Below are 20,452 nucleotides of genomic sequence, written 5' to 3' on the forward strand. Positions count from 1 at the left end.
GCCATCTGCCCTGATGCAACCATCCTGAGAACCAAGCTCAAATGCTGTCTTAAGAATCTACCCCAGTGGGAATTCCCTGGTTGTCTAGTGGTTAGAGCTCTGCACTTCCAGTGTAGGGGCACAAGTTCAGTCCCCTGTCAGAGAACAAAGATCGAACACACTGTGTGGCAAGGCAGCAGGAAAAAAAGAAAACAAGAATCTACCCCAGCCTCTCCTGGAAGAGTTTCAAAGCAGATTCTGAACACAGGTAAGCCAGGACTGCTCTGGTCAACCATTATTACCTCATCCTGCAACTTCATGGCAGTCAGACGGGACTTTTCTGCCTCTAGAGTTTTCTCCTTCAGCTGTCTTTGCATCTCCGCAAGTTCCCTGCGATTTTTCTCCTTGTATTCATCCAGCTGGTTCTGGAGCTCCAGCGTTGATGTGCGGGACACCTCGACAATGTCGGCCATCTGGAGAAGTGACACAGGTGTGAACCCTGCCCCACCCCAACCCCACCCCAGCCATGAGGCTCCATCCGGAGCCTGGGAGTTAGGCCTGCACCCCATCTCAACACACCTCCTCTTCTAGCCCCCCAAAGTCTACAGATCATGGTCTGCCCAGATCAGCCGCCTCTAACGTGCAAGTTGCATGGCGACATGAATAGGCCTATCTCTGGAGCTACATTCTGGGTCCTGGGTCCTATTCTCGCTCTGCCACTTACCAGCTATACAACTGGCGCATTACTCGCCCTCTCTGGGCCTCTGCAGTGTGCTCATTAAAAACACTGAAGGCATAATCTATACCTTTGCAGGGTTGTTGTCAAAATTAAGATGATGCAGACAGAATTCTACTTAGATATGAGTGAGCTGGTAAACTGACACAGAGCAGATGCCAGAAACTGGCCAGTGTTCAGGGAAGCTTCTAGAATATGGGGAGTCCATTTGGCTCTGTGCCTTTCCCCTTCTGGATGTTTTAGGGTAGAGGGGAGCAGAGAAGCCACGACTACTGGGCTTTAAAACTGCCTTTCACGCTCCTGGACAAGAAAGGTGAAGCAAGTACATCGATTACACACAAAGGCAGAGGTTCTGATTGAGGTACCATCCGCGACATCTGCACGGACAATGCCAGGCTTCTTTGGGTAAGGGATGAGAAGAACTGGGCCCAGGGTCCAGGGGGTATTCTCTAACTAGTTTCTCTGTAACTGGAACTATCAACAGGCCTGAAGAGCTGCTTCAGGGGATCTGCAAATCCCAGACACATTCGTGCTGAGACACACTGCAGGTCTGCTCAGCTCTGTCAGGCCCTCCAGCACGGTGGGGGGTGAAGGGGCTGGGCCCCATGCCCTCCCCAACGCCTGCCCCGTACCTCCTTCTGCAGCTTCTCAATGGTCTTGTCAAGGTGCCATCGCTCATTCTCCATCTCATTCTTCAGTCTCCTTAACTGCTCCTTCTGCTCGGCCTCGTCTTTGAGCCTCTCAGACAACTGCTTCTGTTCCTGGGTGGCCCGGCTCAGATTTCTCTGCAGATGGCAAGGAAAGGACAGTCCTGTCACCTACCTGCCAGGGCAGCTGCAGGGACGGGTGGCAAAGGGAGTTTCATAGCCACACCACAAAGCAATCAGACCTGCTACATCACTGATAAGGATAAGGATCTAAATAAAGCCCTTTCAGAGACACAAGGATATTGTCAGCTCTGAAATTTAGGGACCAAAATGGAAGCTGACTTCACCAAAACACAGGCAGAAATGAAGGAGCAGATAAAGGATGCATTACAGAAATACAGAAAACGGCCAAGGCTGATGGGGATGGCGATTCAGGACAGTATCCAAACACCTGGCAGAGCTCATGCTCAAAAACCGCGGGGAAGTTATACAGAAGACTAACTTCGACCCATGCGGCAATTCACATCCTATGATATACAGCATTGCACCAAATGTTCCAGCATTGTCTCTGCTATGTAGATGGTTCTTACAATTAAAATAGCTAAAAATGAAACTATAAGGAAAGAGGAATTGTCCCATGGGCCAAGATTCCTTGGGTAGGGGGAGTTATAATCAACAATCCCTGAGATGGACTCACACACAGAAGAGAAGGAATCTAGCAATCTACGGGCTGAGGAGCCTGTGGACAGGAGGTACGTAATAGAAGACACACTTATTAGGAAAAAGACAGATGAGTGGTTACTTAGTGAATCACACCAAATATTAGTACTTCTTACAAAATGTAACATCTTGGATGCAATATTTCCCCTGGGTTCCTCTGTGGCTCTCATCTCACAACATTATACAGATTGATGTCCTTTATGTTAAAAAAAAAGGACATGCAATTCTAAAAGAAAGAAAAAACCCTAAGGTATCTTAGGAACACTATAGTAGCTTCTTTAAATGGCTAAGAATGAAGAGCTGTGGCATAAAGATATCAAGAAGGGGCACAGCTTAGAATAGCGGAGCGTAACCCAAACACAGCTATATCATAAGAAAAATGGCATCAAGCGTTGAGGGCTGAATGTGAGTTAGTACAGGTACTGTTTGGGACCTACTCAAGTCTTGTGTCCTTGCAGAGGCTGTATAAGGACAATGGTTATATTTGTACAGTGCTTAACAGGTTACAAGCTGCAGTCACATGCAGTAACTCAGGCATTTTGAAATCACAAAGCACTTCAGGCGCTTCTGGTTTCCCAAGTTTTGGAACAGATCCACTGGCCAGCCACATGGCCTGGGGCCAAAAAGCCACCTGTGGAGGACTGTGCTCAGAGAAACTAGCCAGCACAGCCAGGCCACTGCAGTTAATTGCTGCAAGGAACCAACGTCAAAACAAGCAGTTGGGGAGAGCGGATGGAAGGAGGGAGTCAGGAGTTCAGTGTGGGGCAATGAGCAGGACTGAGAGCCACCACGGTCAGTGTGGCTCACACCAGACGGAGGGTCGGGCCAACCCTGGGACTCATGTTTGTGGTTGATTTAGTGTGTCGAGAGCAAGGGGCAGCACACAGGGCAAGGTAAGTGAGGTATGGTTCCACTGCGTGGGAGCAAACTCTCAGGAACAGGTATCTCAGAATGTCAATTCTTGGAAAACAACAAATACAGAGGGATACCAGCTTCCCTGGTGGCTCTGTGGTAAAGAGTCCGCCTGCCAATGCAGGAGACTCAGGTTCGATCCCTGGGTCAGGAACATCCCCTGGCAAAGGGAATGGCAACCCACTCCAGTGTTCTTGCCTGGAGAATCCCATGGACAGAGAAGCCTGGAGGGCTACAGTCCATGAAGCCTAAAAAGAGTCAAATACGATTTAGTGACTAAACCACCACTCACAGGGGGACATCATCACCTTCCCATAGAAATGCCAGGATACGACTCAGCCCCTACCCCTACAGATCCCCCAGCCTCTCTTTCTTCCTTTTGGATTCCAAATCTCAGGGGCTCCAGGCCAAAAGACAAGCCAGCCTTGACTCCATTCAGCTCCCACATGGTGAGAGCTCTTCTGCTTTACCTTTGGCTCAGGATGGGTTCCGCTACCAATACCCGCTTCCCTGGCCCCGGCTCTGCTCCTGTGCTACTGGAAACTCCTGAGATGCAAACAATCTGAGCTGGGCTTGACCAACACACCTCGTCCCAACTTTAACACATACACATTTGCCTAGAAAAATAATTTTGCTAAATCATTTTTTAAATATTTCTTGCATGCTTGCCTCTATTGCACGGCAGTAAGATCTAGAAGGGCAAGGAAGAGATTTTTTATCTGAGTATGTCTCATAATCCAGATTCACTATTAGGCATAGGATAAAAAAACTCTGTGGTTGCAAATTAACTCCTATCCCCAAAAGTGATCTAAAGATTTCTTATATCAGAATCACCAAGCAAGGGTGGTGGACTCCTTATGTAAAATGGAGAGTCTAGCCCTTTCTGATGGAATCACAATTTTTCTTAGAGTGGAGCCCACACATTCGCCTTTGAAAGTTTTACCCAGATAATTCTGATATACTCAAAAGTGTAGAAATGCTGTTCAAACAATGCTCTGCCTCTTCAGAGATTCAAGAAATAGGTACTAATAAGTCACTGCTGAGAAAATATGTCCCAAATTCACATGAAAAGCAGCGAACTCGGCAACTCTGCATTTAGAAGTTAGGTGTGAAATGCTCTGTAGCTACAGTGACTGCATTTCCGAGACCAGCCGTACAAGTCTCTTGACCAACACTGGGACAAAATTTGAGGAAAATCTGTCAGAGTGGAGAATCCAGAACACAAGGCTGGTAGACGTACAGTGAGTGCCCTTGAGCTTGGGGACCATTATCTCAGTAGATGCAAAGCCTTTTACTGTATGGCTGAGCAACGCCTCCATCAGTCCGTATTAACAGTAACTATGTGGCAGGTGAGCAGAAGGGCTTGAGGGAATGGGAGGCTTGATCAAAGAGAACTGGATCTCAGAGCCCTTGACACACGTTAACCGCAGACTGTGACAAGCGTGGCGGCTTTCTTCTTCCGTGGTCTCAGTACACAGAAGTCTGCTAGGGTGGGAGGTACAGGCAAATAGAACATATATCATCATCACCCTTCCCTGAAGAAAAGAACTATGGCCCCCTCATCTGCAGAAGCCATTTCTCAAGGTAATCAAGAGGCATCTTTGTCATGAACGCAGTACAAACAGCTTTACACAGCAGCCCAATCCTCACCCAAGTGGTTGGGCTGAAGTAAACCAAGAATAGTATCCCCTTTAAGAACTCCTGCTCTGTCTGACTGAGCCAGAATAAACCAGACCTGGGATTTCTTTGGAAGGAATGATGCTAAAGCTGAGGCTCTAGTACTTTGGCCACCTCATGCGAAGAGTTGACTCATTGGAAAAGACTCTGATGCTGGGAGGGAGGGGGGCAGGAGAAGGGGACGACCGAGGATGAGATGGCTGGATGGCATCACTGACTCAATGGATGTGAGTCTGAGTGAACTCCAGGAGTTGGTGATGGACAGGGAGGCCTGGCGTGCTGTGATTCATTGGGTCACAAAGAGTTGGACACGACTGAGCGACTGAACTGAACTGAAGTTCACAAGGTCTTCACCTACAATGTCAAGAAATATATTTATCACACATGAAGATGCAGCAGATTGCTAAAGGCACAAAAAATTTGAAATATAAAGTGCTTATGTGGGAAAAAGGAAAAAAAAAGTTACTCTCTCCTCTTCCTCTAAGGGTTAAGCTCCCTTTTGATTGTCAGTTTTGGGAGAGGCATGCAGAATGAACTAAAGGAATGACTGTTTGGTCCCCAAATTGAGAAAAAGCAAAGTAGTTTTGAGTGATAGTGTGTTTTTCATAGCACTACTTTTGAAACAAGATAATTCAGATAACGATGGTGAGATTGTTGGACCCTCTTAAAATTCCTGCCGGATTATGCTGCCAGTGGTTAGCACAGCCACATGCCGCCTGAAGCAGTCTCACCATCTCAACACCACTGGGAAAACACGCCTGAACAAAAGTAACCCGTCAGGGATAATTTTGAAGGCAGGGATGGAGATCTGGAGGTAGAGGCCAGCAGGGATCACATTAAGATCTTTAGACCTTGAGGCCATCATCTGTTCTTTCCACTGAATTAGCTGTGAGCTGCAGATTCACAGCTGGTGAACCACCTCCTTCTGTGTGAAAGTTTCTGGTTTGATAAAAGGATGATAAAGACAGAGCCTGTAGAAGCTGTACCCAGAGCCTGGTGTGGATATGACACAAAAGTGCAGATTTTTGCCCCCACAGAATACAAATGTTTTTCCTCTTTCTGTCCCCAAGCTCAGAGATGTAAACCCTGCACTTTGACTGCTGGGTTCTGGCCACCACAAGCCTTAAACAGCAGCACAGGGCAACTGCCGTTCACACAAAATCAACCGAACAAGGGTTAGTAACAAAAGATCTAGATTAATAAAGAAAGAAAAAGAAATCCAAAGCTAAGACACCAAAATGAAGAAAATACAGACTTTACTGCCGGCAAGAACAAGGTCTCTGTCCAAAGCCAAGAGAAGGTGCAGATTTGGGGGTGAGGGCTCCCGAGCTGTGGCTGACCTGAGTGAACCCCGGTACACACGCCTCTAGCCCTGAGGAGATGATGCTGTATATGAAAGGAAAGCTGCAATTGGGCATTTACAAATTTGAATCCTGACTCAGCTCCTGACACTTTTCATGTGCCCCTGCCTCACCCTCCCTTACAGACACACAAGTCCTAAGGAAACACTTCAACAGACTCCTCTAAGACAGCTGCTCAAAACAACTGGCTTTTACCTCCTCAGAAACTCACCTGAGGAATGCATGATGCTGCTGGTTCTTTAAAATTCCAGAGCAGGTAGAAAGAAGGACATACCTGAATCACACTGAGGTCACTGGGCAAAGTCGATTCAGAACCTCAGTGCAGACTTTGCTTTTTTTTTTTTTTTTTTTTTAAAGAACATACTTCAAACAGTCTTTCTAACCTTCAAATGGGAAAAACTAATTTTCTAAGAATCTGCTGATTTTGAATACAGATAGCTATCCAGTTTCAAGGAAATGACTTCCTCGGGCTTCGTTTAATAGCCCTCTTGAAGGACTGTGCTCTGAGGCATCCATTTGCCCAGAGGAGAGAGGAAATCGGCTTCTGCCACAGAGCGACTCCACAGTGCCTTGGGGACTGATTCTGTTGGCCTTCTCACACAGTTCGCATTTTATCTTTGGAAAGCTGCCAGGCTCTTCCATGTCTGGAGGACTTCTCAGCCCCAGCACTACTGAAATCTGGGTGCTTCACAGCTGTGGGGGTGTCCTGGGCTGTGCAGGATAGGGAGCAGCAGCCCTGGCCTCCAATCACGTGATGCCAGTAGCATCCCCCCAACCGTGGCAACCAACATCTCCAGACATTGCTGCAATGTCCCCCAGGTGAAAAAACACCAGTCTAGGGGTTTCCGTGGTGGCTCAATGGTAAAGAATCTGCCTGCCAATATAGGAGACACGAGTTCAATCCCTGATCCTGGAAGATCCCACATGTCACAGAGCAACTAAGCCCCGTGCTCCACAACTACTGAGCCTGCTCTCTAGAGCCCAGGAGCCAGAACTGCTGAAGCCCAGGAGTCCTAGAGCCCAGGCTCCACAACAAGAGAGGCCGCTGCAACGACAAGACACAACTCGAGAGTAGCCCGTGCTCACCACAACCAGAGAACAGCCCACTCAGCAGCAAAGAGCGAGCAGCCAAAAATAGACAAGTGAATAAAAAGAACTCCTGGCTCATAGAGACAGTCGGAAGTCCATGATGGTTATTATGGAAGGAGCAGCCTGGAAGGACAGGACCAGTGGCGATCTGGACATGTCCCTCCTTCTCGCGCTTCCTCTGTCGGGGGATAAGGACCCTCAGTGTCTACCTGAGCCTCTTCCAGGTCAGTCTGCAGGGCCCTTTTGGCTGACACGGCTTCTTTCTCTTCCTTTCTTGCATGCAGAAGGGCCTCTTCTAATTGCCGAGTTTCTCCCTACAAAGAAACATGGAGTTAATGCACACTCAGATGGGTGCTGCGCCTAAGAAGCTGACTCAGCCATGAAAGGCAGGCAGGGGATATCCACAGACATAGCCAGCAGGGGCTACGGTCACCATACACCTGTCATGGGCCCACAGTAGCACAAAACAGATGTGTGTGCCTGTCTGCAGTGCCATTCTTAACCAGAAATGAACATCCAAACCAGTCATCTGAAATGATCTGGGGGAGGATACAGATATCCACTCTTAGCACAGGAGCATCAGCAACAACACTGAATGAACTCTAGTATGAATCAACTCAGTACTCAAGTGTGAATGAGCTCAGGCACACAGTCTGAGAAAAAGCTTTTCAGGTGATGTTAACGGTGACCATTTGGGAAACCTCTGTTAGAATACCCCTCCCATCACTTTTATTTTCTCTCTGTTTATTGTCAGCTGCCATTTCTCGCAGCTATCAGTGCGTGTCTCTTGCTAACGGTCTCCCACTGCTAGAGATCTGGAAAACCAGATAACTGATCTGGCAAAACTTGCGTGACCTCAAATCCATCAACCAACTGCTAAAAAAAGGAAAAACAGTCACGAGTGAGAGTGGGCCTGATGTTAGGGTTAAGATGCCCTTTTGGGGTGTCTGGAGGCCTCGACTCAGTGTGAAAAGGTTGAGCACACCTGATGTCTGGGCGAATGGGGACCCCTGTGCCTGCACCTGAGCTCCCCACGCCAACTCCATCAGACCTGTTCCAGGCCTGTTCAAAAGCCGTCTCCCATTTGCACCATGCACAGAGGAACAAAAGCAATGGTTTACAGACAGGCAGTCACAGCCACCTTGACCTTTCCTACTTGATTATAATAATATATCCCTTTCAGCTTCTCAAGTCACTCACACGGGAAAGGAGGATCCGTGGCTGCCAAGCCCAAGCTGGGGGCCCAGCAAGCCTCACCTCACACTTCTTGAGCGTCTCCTTTGCTTTGGCCTCGTCATCTTGAAGGTCAGCAAGCTGCCTCTGCAGCCGAGCCACAGTGCGCTCCAGCTCTTCCACACTCCCCCGCAGCTTCTCGTTCTCCTCCTGCAGAGCCTTCACGCGCATCTCTGCCCCAACCTGGGTTTGCTCTGCAGTACTGCTCCGACTGGCCAGGACCTCAACGTTCTGGTAAAGACGTGGAACAGGTGAGCATGGGAACCATAGTCAAGGCCCAGCTCCCAGCTTCAAGGATGGCTGACATTTTTTAAAACCCACTACGTTCTGGGCACCATGCTAAGCCAGGGATCAGCACCCTACAGACTACAGGTCCAGCCCACCACCCGTTATTAAAACTAAAGTGCCAGGACTTCCCTGGCGGTCCAGTGGTTAAGACTATGCTTCTAATGCAGGGGACGCAGGTTCAATGCCTGGTTGGGGAACTAAGATCCTACATGCCACAGAGCAACCAAGCAACTAACTGAGCCCATGCTGCAACTACTGAGCATGTGCCCCTGGGGGGCCAGAGCACTGCAACCAGAGAGAGCTCGTGCACTGCAACAAAGATCCTGCATGCGACGACTAAGAACCAGTGCAGCCAAATACACAGATAAAATTTTAAAATAAATCAGGCGTTACTGGAACTCTGCAGCATCCATTTGGGGACATACTATCTATGGCCACTTTCGTGGTATAACAGCTGTGTCAGGACTTGGGGCCAAAGTTTAAAATATTTACTATCTAGCTGTTTACAGAAAAGTTTTGCAGAACCATATCAGTGTCCTTAACATGAAATTTCAACCTTTTAACAACTCTAGGAGGTGGTTGCTATTCTCTTTTTTTTGCTTCACTGGGTCTTCATTGTGCGCGGGCTTTCTCTAGTTGTGGCAAGCGGGGGCTACTTTCTAGTTGTGCTGAGCGGCTTCTCATTGCAGTGGCTTCTCCTGTTGTACAGAGCACAGACTCTAGAGCATGTGGGCTTCAGAAGTTTTGGCTTGTGGGCTTAGCTGCCCCACTGCGTGTGGAATCTTCCCAGACCAGGGGTCAAACCCATGTCTCCTGCATTAGCAGGCAGATTCTTAACCAATGGACCACCAGGAAAGCCCAGGTGGTTACTCTTCTTAAAGACAAAGAAACTCGCACTTGGGTAGACTGAGGAACTTGTCCTAGTTTATGTAGGAGGAAATGTATTCAAGCAGAACAAATCTAGAACCTAGTCTTATAACCACCAATGAGTTTGCTTTCCTGATCCCTAATCATGTACAGCTCTTGATGAAGGGCAATTTGTGCTTGTAAGTTTTTTAAATGTCTAACATAAAATGGAAATTAAAATATGCTTAAATTATGATTCAGTTCCTTGTGCAAACTCTAGGTAGTCTCATCTGAAAATGAGAATGTGCAGCCCACAATCCATAACTGAAAGGAATGGCAACAATTACAGAATGATTACTGTTAATTTCAGATATCACATGGGCTTTTATTTTTTGGCTCGGCATCTTAAAAGCCACACATCTTGGAGTGTGAAGTCAAGTGGGCCTTAGAAAGCATTACAATGAACAAAGCTAGTGGAGGTGATGGAATTCCAGCTGAGCTATTTCAAATCTTAAAAGATAACGCTGTTAAAGTGCTACACTCAACATGTCAGCAAATTTGGGACACTCAACATTGGTCACAAGACTGGAAAAGGCCAGTTTTCATTCCAATCCCAAAGAGGGGCAGTGCCAAAGAATGTTCAAACTACTGGACAATTGCGCTCATTTCATATGCTAGTAAGGTTATGCTCCAAATCCTTCAAGTTAGGCTTCAACAGGACATGAATCGAGACCCTGGTGATGTACAAGCTGGGTTTAGAAAAGGCAGAGGAACCAGAGATCAAATTGCCAACATTCACTGAATCATAGAAAAGGCAAGGGAATTCCAGAAAAATATCTACTTCTACTTCATTGACTACGCTAAAACCTTTAACTGTGTGGATCACAACAAACTGTGGAGAATTCTTCAAGAGATGGGAATACCAGATCACCTTACCTGCCTCTTGAAAAACCTGTATGCAGGTCAAGAAGCAACAGTTAGATTCAGACATGGAACAACAGACTGGTTCAAAATTGGGAAAGGAGAATGAGAAGGCTATACACTGTCACCCCAGTTATTTAACTTCTATGCAGAGTATAGTATGTGAAATGCCAAGCTGGATGACTCACAAGCTGGAATCAAGATTGCCAGGAGAAATATCAACAACCTCAGATATGGAGATGATATCACTCTAATAGCAGAAAGTGAAGAGGAACTAAAGAGCTTCTTGATAAGGGTGAAAGAGGAGAGTAAAAGGGCTGGCTTGAAACTCAACGTTAAAAAAAACAACTGAGGTCATGACACCCACTCCGATCACTTCATGGTAAACAGAAGGGGAAAAGCAGAAGCAGTGACAGATTTCATTTTCTTGGTCTCCAAAATCACCACAGACAGTAACTGAAGCCATGAAATTAAAAAATGCTTGCTCCTAGAAAAGAAAGCTATGACAAACCTAGATAGCTTAATAAAAAGCAGAGACATCACTTTGCCACAAAGGTCCATATAGTCAAAGCTATGGTCTTCCAGTAGTCATGTATGGATGTGAGAGTTGGACCATAAAGAAGACTGGGCAATGAAGAATCGATGCTTTCAAATTGTGGTGCTGGAGAAGACTCTTAAGAGTCCTTTGGACTGCAAGGAGGCCAAACTAGTCAATCTTAAAGAAAATCAACCCTGAATATTCACTGGAAGAACTGATGCTGAAGCTGTGTTCCAATACTTCGGCCACCTGATGCAAAGAGCTGACACACTGGAAGAGACCCTGATGCTGGGAAAGACTGAGGGCAAGAGGAGAAGGGAGAGACAAAGGATGAGACAGTTGGATGGTATCACTGACTCAATGGACATGAGTTTGAGCAAACTCTGGGAGACAGTGAAGGACAGGAAGTGCTGCAGTTCATGGGGTCACAAAGCGTTGGACAAGACTTAGCGACTGAACAGCAACAGCCTAACTTTCCCATCAAGAGATAAGAGACTACAAAGATACAGTTAGCAAGGGGTACACACGTTAAGGATAAACGTGTAGTTCAAGGGCATAAAACTAACAGTCCAAAACTCAGCCCGTCCACTGATTCTCAACGAGCCAAGCCAAATGCAAAAGAATGAAGTTAGATCCCTTCCTTACACCACACATAAAAATTAATTCAGAATGGATCATATACCTAAATGTAAGATCTAAAACTATAAATCTCTTCTAAAAGAAAACACTGGAGTAAATATCATGAGCTTGAATTATGTAAGGCTTCTAAGATACAATACCAAAACACAAGTAATAAAAAAAAAATTAGATCTTATAAAAATCAAAACCTTTCATGATAATGATAACAAGAAGGTGAAAAGATAATCCACAATAAGAGAGAAAATATTTACAAGTCATATATCTGATAAACAACTCATATTTAAAATACATAAAGAAATCTTCAATAAAAAGACAACCCAATTTTTTTAATGACCAAAGGATCTGAACAGACATCTTTCAAAGAATATATATATATATATATATTCCATATATATATGAAAGAAAAAATGAAACTTAGTCACACACTCATGTCCAACTCTGCAGTCCTATGGACTGTAGCCTGCCCGGCTCCTGTGTCCATGGAATTCTCCAGGCAATAATACTGGAGTGGGTTGCCATTTCCTTCTCCATGGGGTCTTCCCGACTTGAGGATAGAAACTTTTCCCCAATTAAGAAAAGAAATGTATTTTTAAATGCTTAGTGGGAAGGCATAGACTGAGTTCTGGTTTACTGATATAACTCTGAAGAGAACTTCAACTTGCTAGCATAAATTTTCACTCCACTCTCAAGCTTCTAAACAGTTCCTAAAGTCCAACAAGTACATGAGAAGATCCTCCTGGTGGTCTAGTGGTTAAGACTCTTTGCTTTCCAATGCAGAGCATGGGAATTCAATCCCTAGTTGGGGAACTAAGATCTTACATGTCATGCTCTGAGGCTAAAAATAAATAAAATTATGTTTTGTTTTGTTTTTTAAATAATAGCTACTGGTGGGGAGGATAAAGAGAAATCAGAACCCTCATATGATGGTGGTGAGAATGCAAAATGGTGTGGCCACTTTGGAAAACAGTTCCAAAAAATGCTCAAAATTTTAAAGGGTTATCATAAAGTGAATTTGCTCAGTCGTGTCCAACTCTTTGCGACTGCATGGACTGTAGCCCACCAGGCCCCTCCATCCATGGAATTTTCTAGGCAAGAGTACTGGAGTGGGTTGCCATTTCCTTCTCCAGGGGATCTTCTCAACCCAGGGATCAAACCCTGGTCTCACGCATTGTGGGCGGATGCTCTACCGTCTGAGCCACCAGGGAATCCAGCAATTCCACTCCTATATATATATACCTAAGAGAAATGAAAACATACGGCTACATAAAAACTTGCGCAAAAACTCCACAATAGTATTGCTCATGGTAGCCAAAATGTGGAAACAGCCTAAATATTCCTCAACTGGTGACCGTGACCGTGACCATGTGTGTTCACTCAGTCATGGCCAACTTTTTGCAATCCCATGGACTATAGCCCACCAGGCTCCTCTGTCCATGGGATTTTCCAGGCAAGAATATTGGAGAGGGTTGCTTCTCCACGGGATTTTCCCAACCCAGGATCGAACCCATGTCTCTTGAGTCTCCTACATTGGCAGGCAGTTCTTTACCAGCTGAGCCATGGTCTGTCCATATGATGGAATATTATTTGGTCCTAAAAAAGGAATAAAGTACTTATACATGCTACAACACGGATGAAGCTTGAAAACATTATGCTAAGTCAAAGAAGTCATTCATAAAAGGCCACATATTAACATTTATACAAAATGTCCACAATAGGCAATTATATAGCGATGGAAAAATAAATTAGTGGTTGCCTAGGCCTGAGAGACGGAGAAGGCAATGGCACCCCACTCCAGTACTCTTGCCTGGCAAATCCCATGAATGGAGGAGCCTGGTAGGCTGCAGTCCATGGGGTCGCTAGGAGTCGGACATGACTGAGCGACTTCACTTTCACTTTCACGCACTGGACAAGGAAATGGCAACCCACTCCAGTGCTCTTGCCTGGAGAATGCCAAGGACAGTGGAGCCTGGTAGGCTGCCGTCTATGGGGTCACACAGAGTCGGACACGACTGAAGTGACTAGCAGTAGCAGGCCTGAGAGAAATGAGAAGACTGGGAGATGACACCTAAAGGGTACAGGATTTGGAATTAAAATATACACACTATATAAAACAAATAACCAATAGGGATATACTATACAACACAGGTAACTATATGAAATATTTTTAACAACCTATAATGGAAAAGAATCTAAAATGGAATATACCTGAATCACTGTGCTGTACACCTGAAACTAACACACCATTATAAAAACACTAATTCCACAAAAATTCTTAAAAGTCAGGATATGGTGCATAGGAAGTTAAATACTATACAGCATATGATTCCATATACTGTTTTAAAACAATATATGTATCATATATATATATATAATTTGTCTCTAAAAAGTAGAGGGTTTTGTTTTGGGGTGATGAAAATGTTCTAAAATTTTAGCGATGATTGCAGAACTCTGTAAACATGCTAAAAGCCACTAGTTTTGCAGTTTAAATAGTCAAATTGTATGCTAAGTATCTCAATACAGCTGATTTTCAAAAAGAGGAAAAACAGGATGAAGGAAACCTAGAGACTGAGTCGGAAGGAGGGGATGGAGGATCTAAGGTCTGCTGAGGCATCATTGAGAGAACAAGAGGCTTAAGATCTTTGCCTCAATTTTCTGGTGAAGGCAAGAACACGTACACGTGCAGTCCGTGATCTTCCATTCCCTCAGAAATCTCAGGAAGAGCAAGGATACTGAAAACCAGACCTGGTTTAAGCTGGATTTGGGCGTATCTGGCACCCTGACATGCTAGATAAAGGACCCTATGCTGTACTTTGATGTTTGGATTTCGGTCTTTTCTCTGTTTGAAAGCTGCAGGACACATCCTGAGTCCATTCATTCATCTCGGGAGGATGGACCAGGCAGGTTATCACTCGGCATCTGGCGGCAGGGTCTGCCCCAATCCCAACTCTCACGTTCACAGGCTGAGTGTGACTCTACAGGAGCATGTGTGTGTTGAGGTGCTTTGTCCTGTTTTGACTATTTGTAAAATGATAATGTGTTTTGCTTTACGTCTCCGTAGTGTGGCAAACCACATCATGTATACAAATAAATTTAACTTACGCCTCCCTTGGCAAGACTTTTCACAGCCACTCCCCCGTTCCTGCCCCCACCCTACCACCACACCGCCAATCCACAATTTCATATGAAGTCCACAGGATAAGACTGCTTTTCCTGAAACCAAATCTAATTCACTTATAGCAGTGCTGGAATCTGAAAGAATAAAATCACATCCTTTTATTCAAGGCAAGTCCTACATGCAATTTCTTCTCCATGACTTCCCAGGAGAGACTCCAAAAGCTCTTCCAACTCTGAACTCTCATCTATGCAGATCTTTTCCAAACACTTCAGTCTGTATCTCATGACTGTGTCAAAGGCAGGAGAACTCTCCCAGGACCTGAGTCAGTAAAGATCTACTTTGACATGTCACTGGGGACAAACAATGCTGACCTCACTGGATTAACTAATTGCCAATACTTTGTTTCTGTGATTCTTTGAACTCAGGTGTTGGATGTCACAGCGAAAGCAGGGAGGATGTTCCACCATGTGCGTGTTCAGCTGTGTCCAACTCTTTTGCAATCCCATAGACTGCAGTCCACCAAGTCTCCTCTGTCCACAGAATTTTCCAGACAAGAATACTGGAGTGGGTTGCCATTTCCTCCTCCAAGGGATGTTCCCAAACCAGGGACTGAACTCGCATCTCTTGCACACCGTTCGTAACATTTTCATTTAGCTACATCATGTGCTCTATGTAATATCTAACTGTAAAAAAGATCACATGGATTTGTCTTTTAATATCTTATGTATTATTCATTCAGACAAGCCGTAAGAAATAGTTAACAAATATCAACTCTAATTCCACTCCAAAAGGTTGAAAACATACACTAGGTCATCACCACAAAGGCAAAAATAACAGATGTTCTCTTGTTTTTCAAGGTTGACCCATTCGTTAAAACTGCCTGGGAGCATTTCTTCACCTATCAGGCGGCCAAGGTCAAGAGGTCGGAGAACACAGTGTGTGGTGGTGTAAGGAGCAGGTTCCCTCATCCACAGCTGCTGGGGCTAGAAACTGGGATGAGCTCCTGGAGGGTGACTCAGGGGCATCCATCAGGAATATAACATACCTTTCCTTTGACCCAGCAACTTCTCTTCCAGCACTTACTTACCCTACAGGTGTGTAAAATGACATATAAACAGGATTATCAATAGCAGCACTATAATACTGACAGACTGGAAATAACTAAATGCAAATCAATCAGGCACTTGTTATATAAGCTACATCAGTTCAATGATATCCCGTGTAGGTGGGGGGAAAAAAAGGTGGCGGGGTGGGGGGAGGAAATAAGATTACACAAGGAACATACAGTGCACAGACTCGTATACCTGGTGTGCTTCTGTCTGTATAAAGACGACTCCTGAGAGCCCCCTGGACTGCAAGATCAAACTAGCCAACCCTAAGGAAATGAACCCTGAATATTCATTGGAAGGACTGATGTTAAAGCTGAAGCTCCAATACTCTGGCCACCTGATGTGAAGAGCCAACTCACTGGAAAAGACCATGATGCTGAGAAAGACTGAGGGCAGGAAAAGGGGGCAATGGAGGATGAGATGGTTGGATGCCATCACCAACTCAATGGACATGAGTTAATGGACATGGACAAACTCTGAGAGACAGTGAAAGACAGGGAAGCCTGGCGTGCTGCAGTTCATGGGGTCGCAAGAAGTCAGACATGACTTAGCTCCTGAACGAAAAAAAATAAGGGGTAAATATGTATTTACTGGGTTACACAAGAAACTGGTGACTCTGGCTAGCTGTAAAGGAGGGAAGTGGGGCTATGAAAAAAGGCAGAGAGAGGTAATCCATTGCAACCCTCTTATAACTTTTAAATTGTGAACTATGGAAATTCAAGAAATATTTTTAAATGTTTAAATAAATATAATTTCTGTTGAAAAGATGAACAATGGCCATAGGCACTTGGAGGACAACTACCTCTGCAGTCCAGTTCTCACCTCCTCCGGCCTCTAGAAAACCCTCTCCCAGCAAATTCTCAGATACCTCCAGGCCATGAAAGACTGCGGAGCAGGAGCCGGGGAGCAGCTGTACAAACACAGCATAGTGCCAACTCTCCCACGCTGGTTTACATAGTTAAGAAATTCCTTTTCACCACATATAGCTGGGAGAGTGGAAAAGGCCCACATGGCCCAGGACTTGCACCTACATGAGTGCTTCTCCAAATTTTCCACCCCAGCAACCCCAGGGCAGAGAAGTCCAGCCTGGGGTGATGAGAGACACCTGAGGGATGCAGAGGACTGTGTCTAAGGTGTGGGCTTCTCCATCCAAAATGCATGGGCAATATGCAATCGACACTGTGACTTTCATTCTACTCCATGTCTCTTTATATTGAGACACTGTGTTCTCGGTGTTCCAGGAAGACGGGCCACTTCTCACCTGCAGCCGTGGCAAGCACTCTCCCTACCCAGCACACATACACATATCTCAGTCTGAATAACACAGACATAAATCACCTCAAGAATGCAATGCTCAGTTTGTGCATCTAGGAGTGTACAGATGGAGCTGAGGTTTCTGCAGTGAGTCGACCAGATTAGACTCAAATCCAGGCTGTCTCTCTTCCTGGGCCCCTTTACAGGGCCTGGCCTCCTAGAGCCTTAGTTTCCTCATTTGTAAAAGAGGGAAGAGGTTACCTACCTACACTACTGTAAGTAGCTAGTAAAACTAAGCAATGGCTCCTGTGGCTGCCAAGATGCAAACCAAGCCAACAAAACCCACATTTATTTCTCACAAGGTCAGGACTTTGTCCAGCTGACCTACTGTGGTTCTAAATCAAACCCAGCTTCAGACTATAACTTGCCCATTTTAACTAGCTCAATATCATGCCTATAGATTTCTCAAAAGAGAGAAAAGAGATCTTGTAACAGTCTTTCCAGTGCAACTGTACTGCACAAATTACATGACCCCTTATTTTAAGGGCAAGTCAGGTTTCTTGGTTGGCTAATTCATTAAAAATTTAGCCCCATTTCCCAATCAAGGATGCTCTGGCAAACTGATGGCAACTAAGAAAATTCTTCCAAACAGACAAACAGCATGTTTCAACGTGCAACTCTCAGCAAATTTAGATGAATTTCTACTACTTCTAAAATAGTTGACTTTTAACCATACGCTCTAATTACTGATTTAAAGGGGGGGGGGTGGTTGGAGGAGGAATATATAACTGTTATCTACACACACACACACACACACACACGTGGTGGTTGGAGGAGGAATATATAACTGTTATCTACACACACACACACACACACACACGTGGTGGTTGGAGGAGGAATATATAACTGTTATCTATACACACACACACACACACACACACACACACACACACACACACACACACACAGCAAAGCCCCAGTCTTTTTGCCTGGTACCACCATTCATTGCAAATAATGACTTGCATACAAGCTGGCACATTTTCATGTGTTAACGCACACATTTAGAAATGTTCACACTGTCACCTAGGGCCAGAGGAAGCTTTTATCCATGACGAGCACAAAACTCCCCAACAGCACCACAAATAGCCATGTCTGGGTGTTTTTCCTGACCCAAAGGTGCTGATGCACTGCAGAAGTACACACCAGACACCGGGGACAGGCCTGCTCCTGATGGATAAAAAGTAATCGGGTAAGGCAAGGCCCTCCTGGCTTGTCCTAATACAGAACCAACACACATGACATCAGATTTTACTAATTAACAAGGCCTCTTCCACAGCCAGTTTTGTTTCTTTTCTGTTTTCCTTTTTTTTGCTGAATGAGGGAAAATAGCTGAGGCGTGGAGGCTGCTAGTCCAGAGATTGGAACGCTGGCTCGTTGGTTCCACGTCACCAGCCACCCCCACACTTCAGTGAGTGAGGCTGCAGGAGCTCAGCTGATGGGTCCTCGAAGTGTCCCTGAGGCCGGGTCACCTGCTGGGAGGTCACCAGCTTTCCATATCACGGCTGTGGACATCAGTTCCATGTCCACAGTGAGGACCTGGTTCACGAATGACGAGTCCTTTAGTCACTCTGAATGTGCGGAGAACCAAGTCCCCTGTGTTATGGTGGCAGCTTTCCCCTACCTGAGCAACAGTAAACTACTGAGGAAAAGAAATAGCATCTATTTTAATCATAAGCTGCTCATTTCATCTCTTGCCCTAGATATCTATAAATTTCACCGGCATGAGGCTTCTAAGCCAGGGCTTCTCCCATTTCAATAGTGCAGGACTCACTTGGGGAATTCTTAAATGCACATTCTGACTCAGGAAGAATGCAGGCCGGGGCTCTGTATTTCTAACAAACTCTCAGGCGGTGCCAGTGAGGCTAGTCTATGGGTCCCACTGTGAGGAGTGAGGTCCAGGCTGAGGAAACCTCAAGGCTCCCCAGCAGACATTCACAGCTCAGGTCCCCACATCCCTTTATGCTTCCTGGAATGACTCCAGGGCCTGGGATGGGATGTCAGGCAGCCTGGGCACCACTGCAGGTGTGCAGTCAGCTTACACTATGACCTATGCAAACCCTGAACGCAGTTCACGTCCTTTTAGAAAGCATACTAGGCAATACTTGCTCTAAACGGGTCAGAAACCACCACTCCCCAAAAAAGAGATATGAGAGCTTCAAAAAGCTGAGATCCCTGCATTAATATAAAGTGATGGGGATTTCCTTACTCTTTTTTGACTGCCTACTTACCATTTTTAGTGAAAGGACACTGAACCACTGAAAAACACCAATTTTAAAACTCCTTCTCGAAGAGTTACCTCAGAGTTTCCAAAAATTCTCTCACTGTATTTCCCAAATGCCAATACCATTTTTCCCCAGCCTATCTGTACTTCAGAACTACAGATTCTGAACTATAGTTCAGAACTACAGAACTGGCTATACAGTTTCCAAGCTCTGTTTGTGGTGCTGGTAGTTAGAATACAGAAACAGGGCCCAAAATGGCAGTCCAAAATGGCAATGGGAAAATGTACTCACACTCCTTTCCCTGATTGGACCCGGGTTCATTCTTTATTCACATGTCCTCCCCCTCTCACCCAGCCTTCCCTGATTAGTCTCGGGCTTATGCTTCATTTGTATAAGAGAAATCACGGACCAGAGTGAAGACCTCCAGTGGGAAAACATGCCCCCACCCCCGATCGGTCTCAGGCTCACGCCTCGTTTGCTCGGGACACAACCAATCAAGCCCCAGAAACCACCAAAGAGGAAGTAACAAAAGATATAAAAAGGGAAGCTGAGAAGGGTTGAGATCACTCCTATGGGGGCTGGTCCGCTCTCATCGCTTGAGAATGTACTGCCTGCTTAATAAACCCTGCCTGCTTGAGCTGTCCTGGTCTGTCATTTCAATTCTTTGCTACAATGAGATGAGAACCAAGGGAGAAAAACTGACCCAACAGTGGCAATGGAGTGGTATGTGAGGAAGATGGGAATAAACTTGGCAAAGGAACCCTTAAAGGAGGAGAGACTGCTGCTGCTAAGTCGCTTCAGTCGTGTCCGACTGTGCGACCCCATAGACGGCAGCCCACCAGGCTCCCCCATCCCTGGGATTTTCCAGGCAAGAACACTGGAGTGGGTTGTCATTTCCTTCTCCAATGCATGAAGACTACTCATTACCAAAACCCTAAATATCTTCAAGAAAGAATTGATTCCAAAGCCAGAGTAGCAAAAGTAAGTATTCTGTTTCCTTTTATTAGAAGATGTGGATTCTGGGTTAGACTCTGCTAATAATTTACTATATGATGACCTCAGGCAAGTCATTTAATTTCCATCCGCCCTCAGTCTCCTCCTCTGTG

General features: G+C 45.5%; 1 protein-coding gene across 8 annotated transcripts in view; it reads right to left on the bottom strand.

Moving 5' to 3' along the window:
* The window catches only part of CGNL1 (cingulin like 1), a 172,805-nt gene that overhangs the window by 24,865 nt on the left and 127,488 nt on the right, over positions 1-20,452 (bottom strand). For 7 of the 8 annotated variants that reach the window (XM_015097008.3, XM_042252397.1, XM_060417862.1 and 4 more), the window contains 4 exons: positions 8,379-8,585; positions 7,331-7,435; positions 1,348-1,500; positions 282-452 (listed from right to left, as the gene is read on the bottom strand). In XM_015097008.3, coding sequence (XP_014952494.2) covers positions 282-452; positions 1,348-1,500; positions 7,331-7,435; positions 8,379-8,585 — 636 coding nt within the window. The remainder of the gene's footprint in view (positions 1-281; positions 453-1,347; positions 1,501-7,330; positions 7,436-8,378; positions 8,586-20,452) is intronic. The other variant, XM_042252400.1, reaches the window with a different exon arrangement.

Source organism: Ovis aries, chromosome 7 (assembly GCF_016772045.2).
Source record: "Ovis aries strain OAR_USU_Benz2616 breed Rambouillet chromosome 7, ARS-UI_Ramb_v3.0, whole genome shotgun sequence".
Taxonomy (NCBI): domain Eukaryota; kingdom Metazoa; phylum Chordata; class Mammalia; order Artiodactyla; family Bovidae; genus Ovis; species Ovis aries.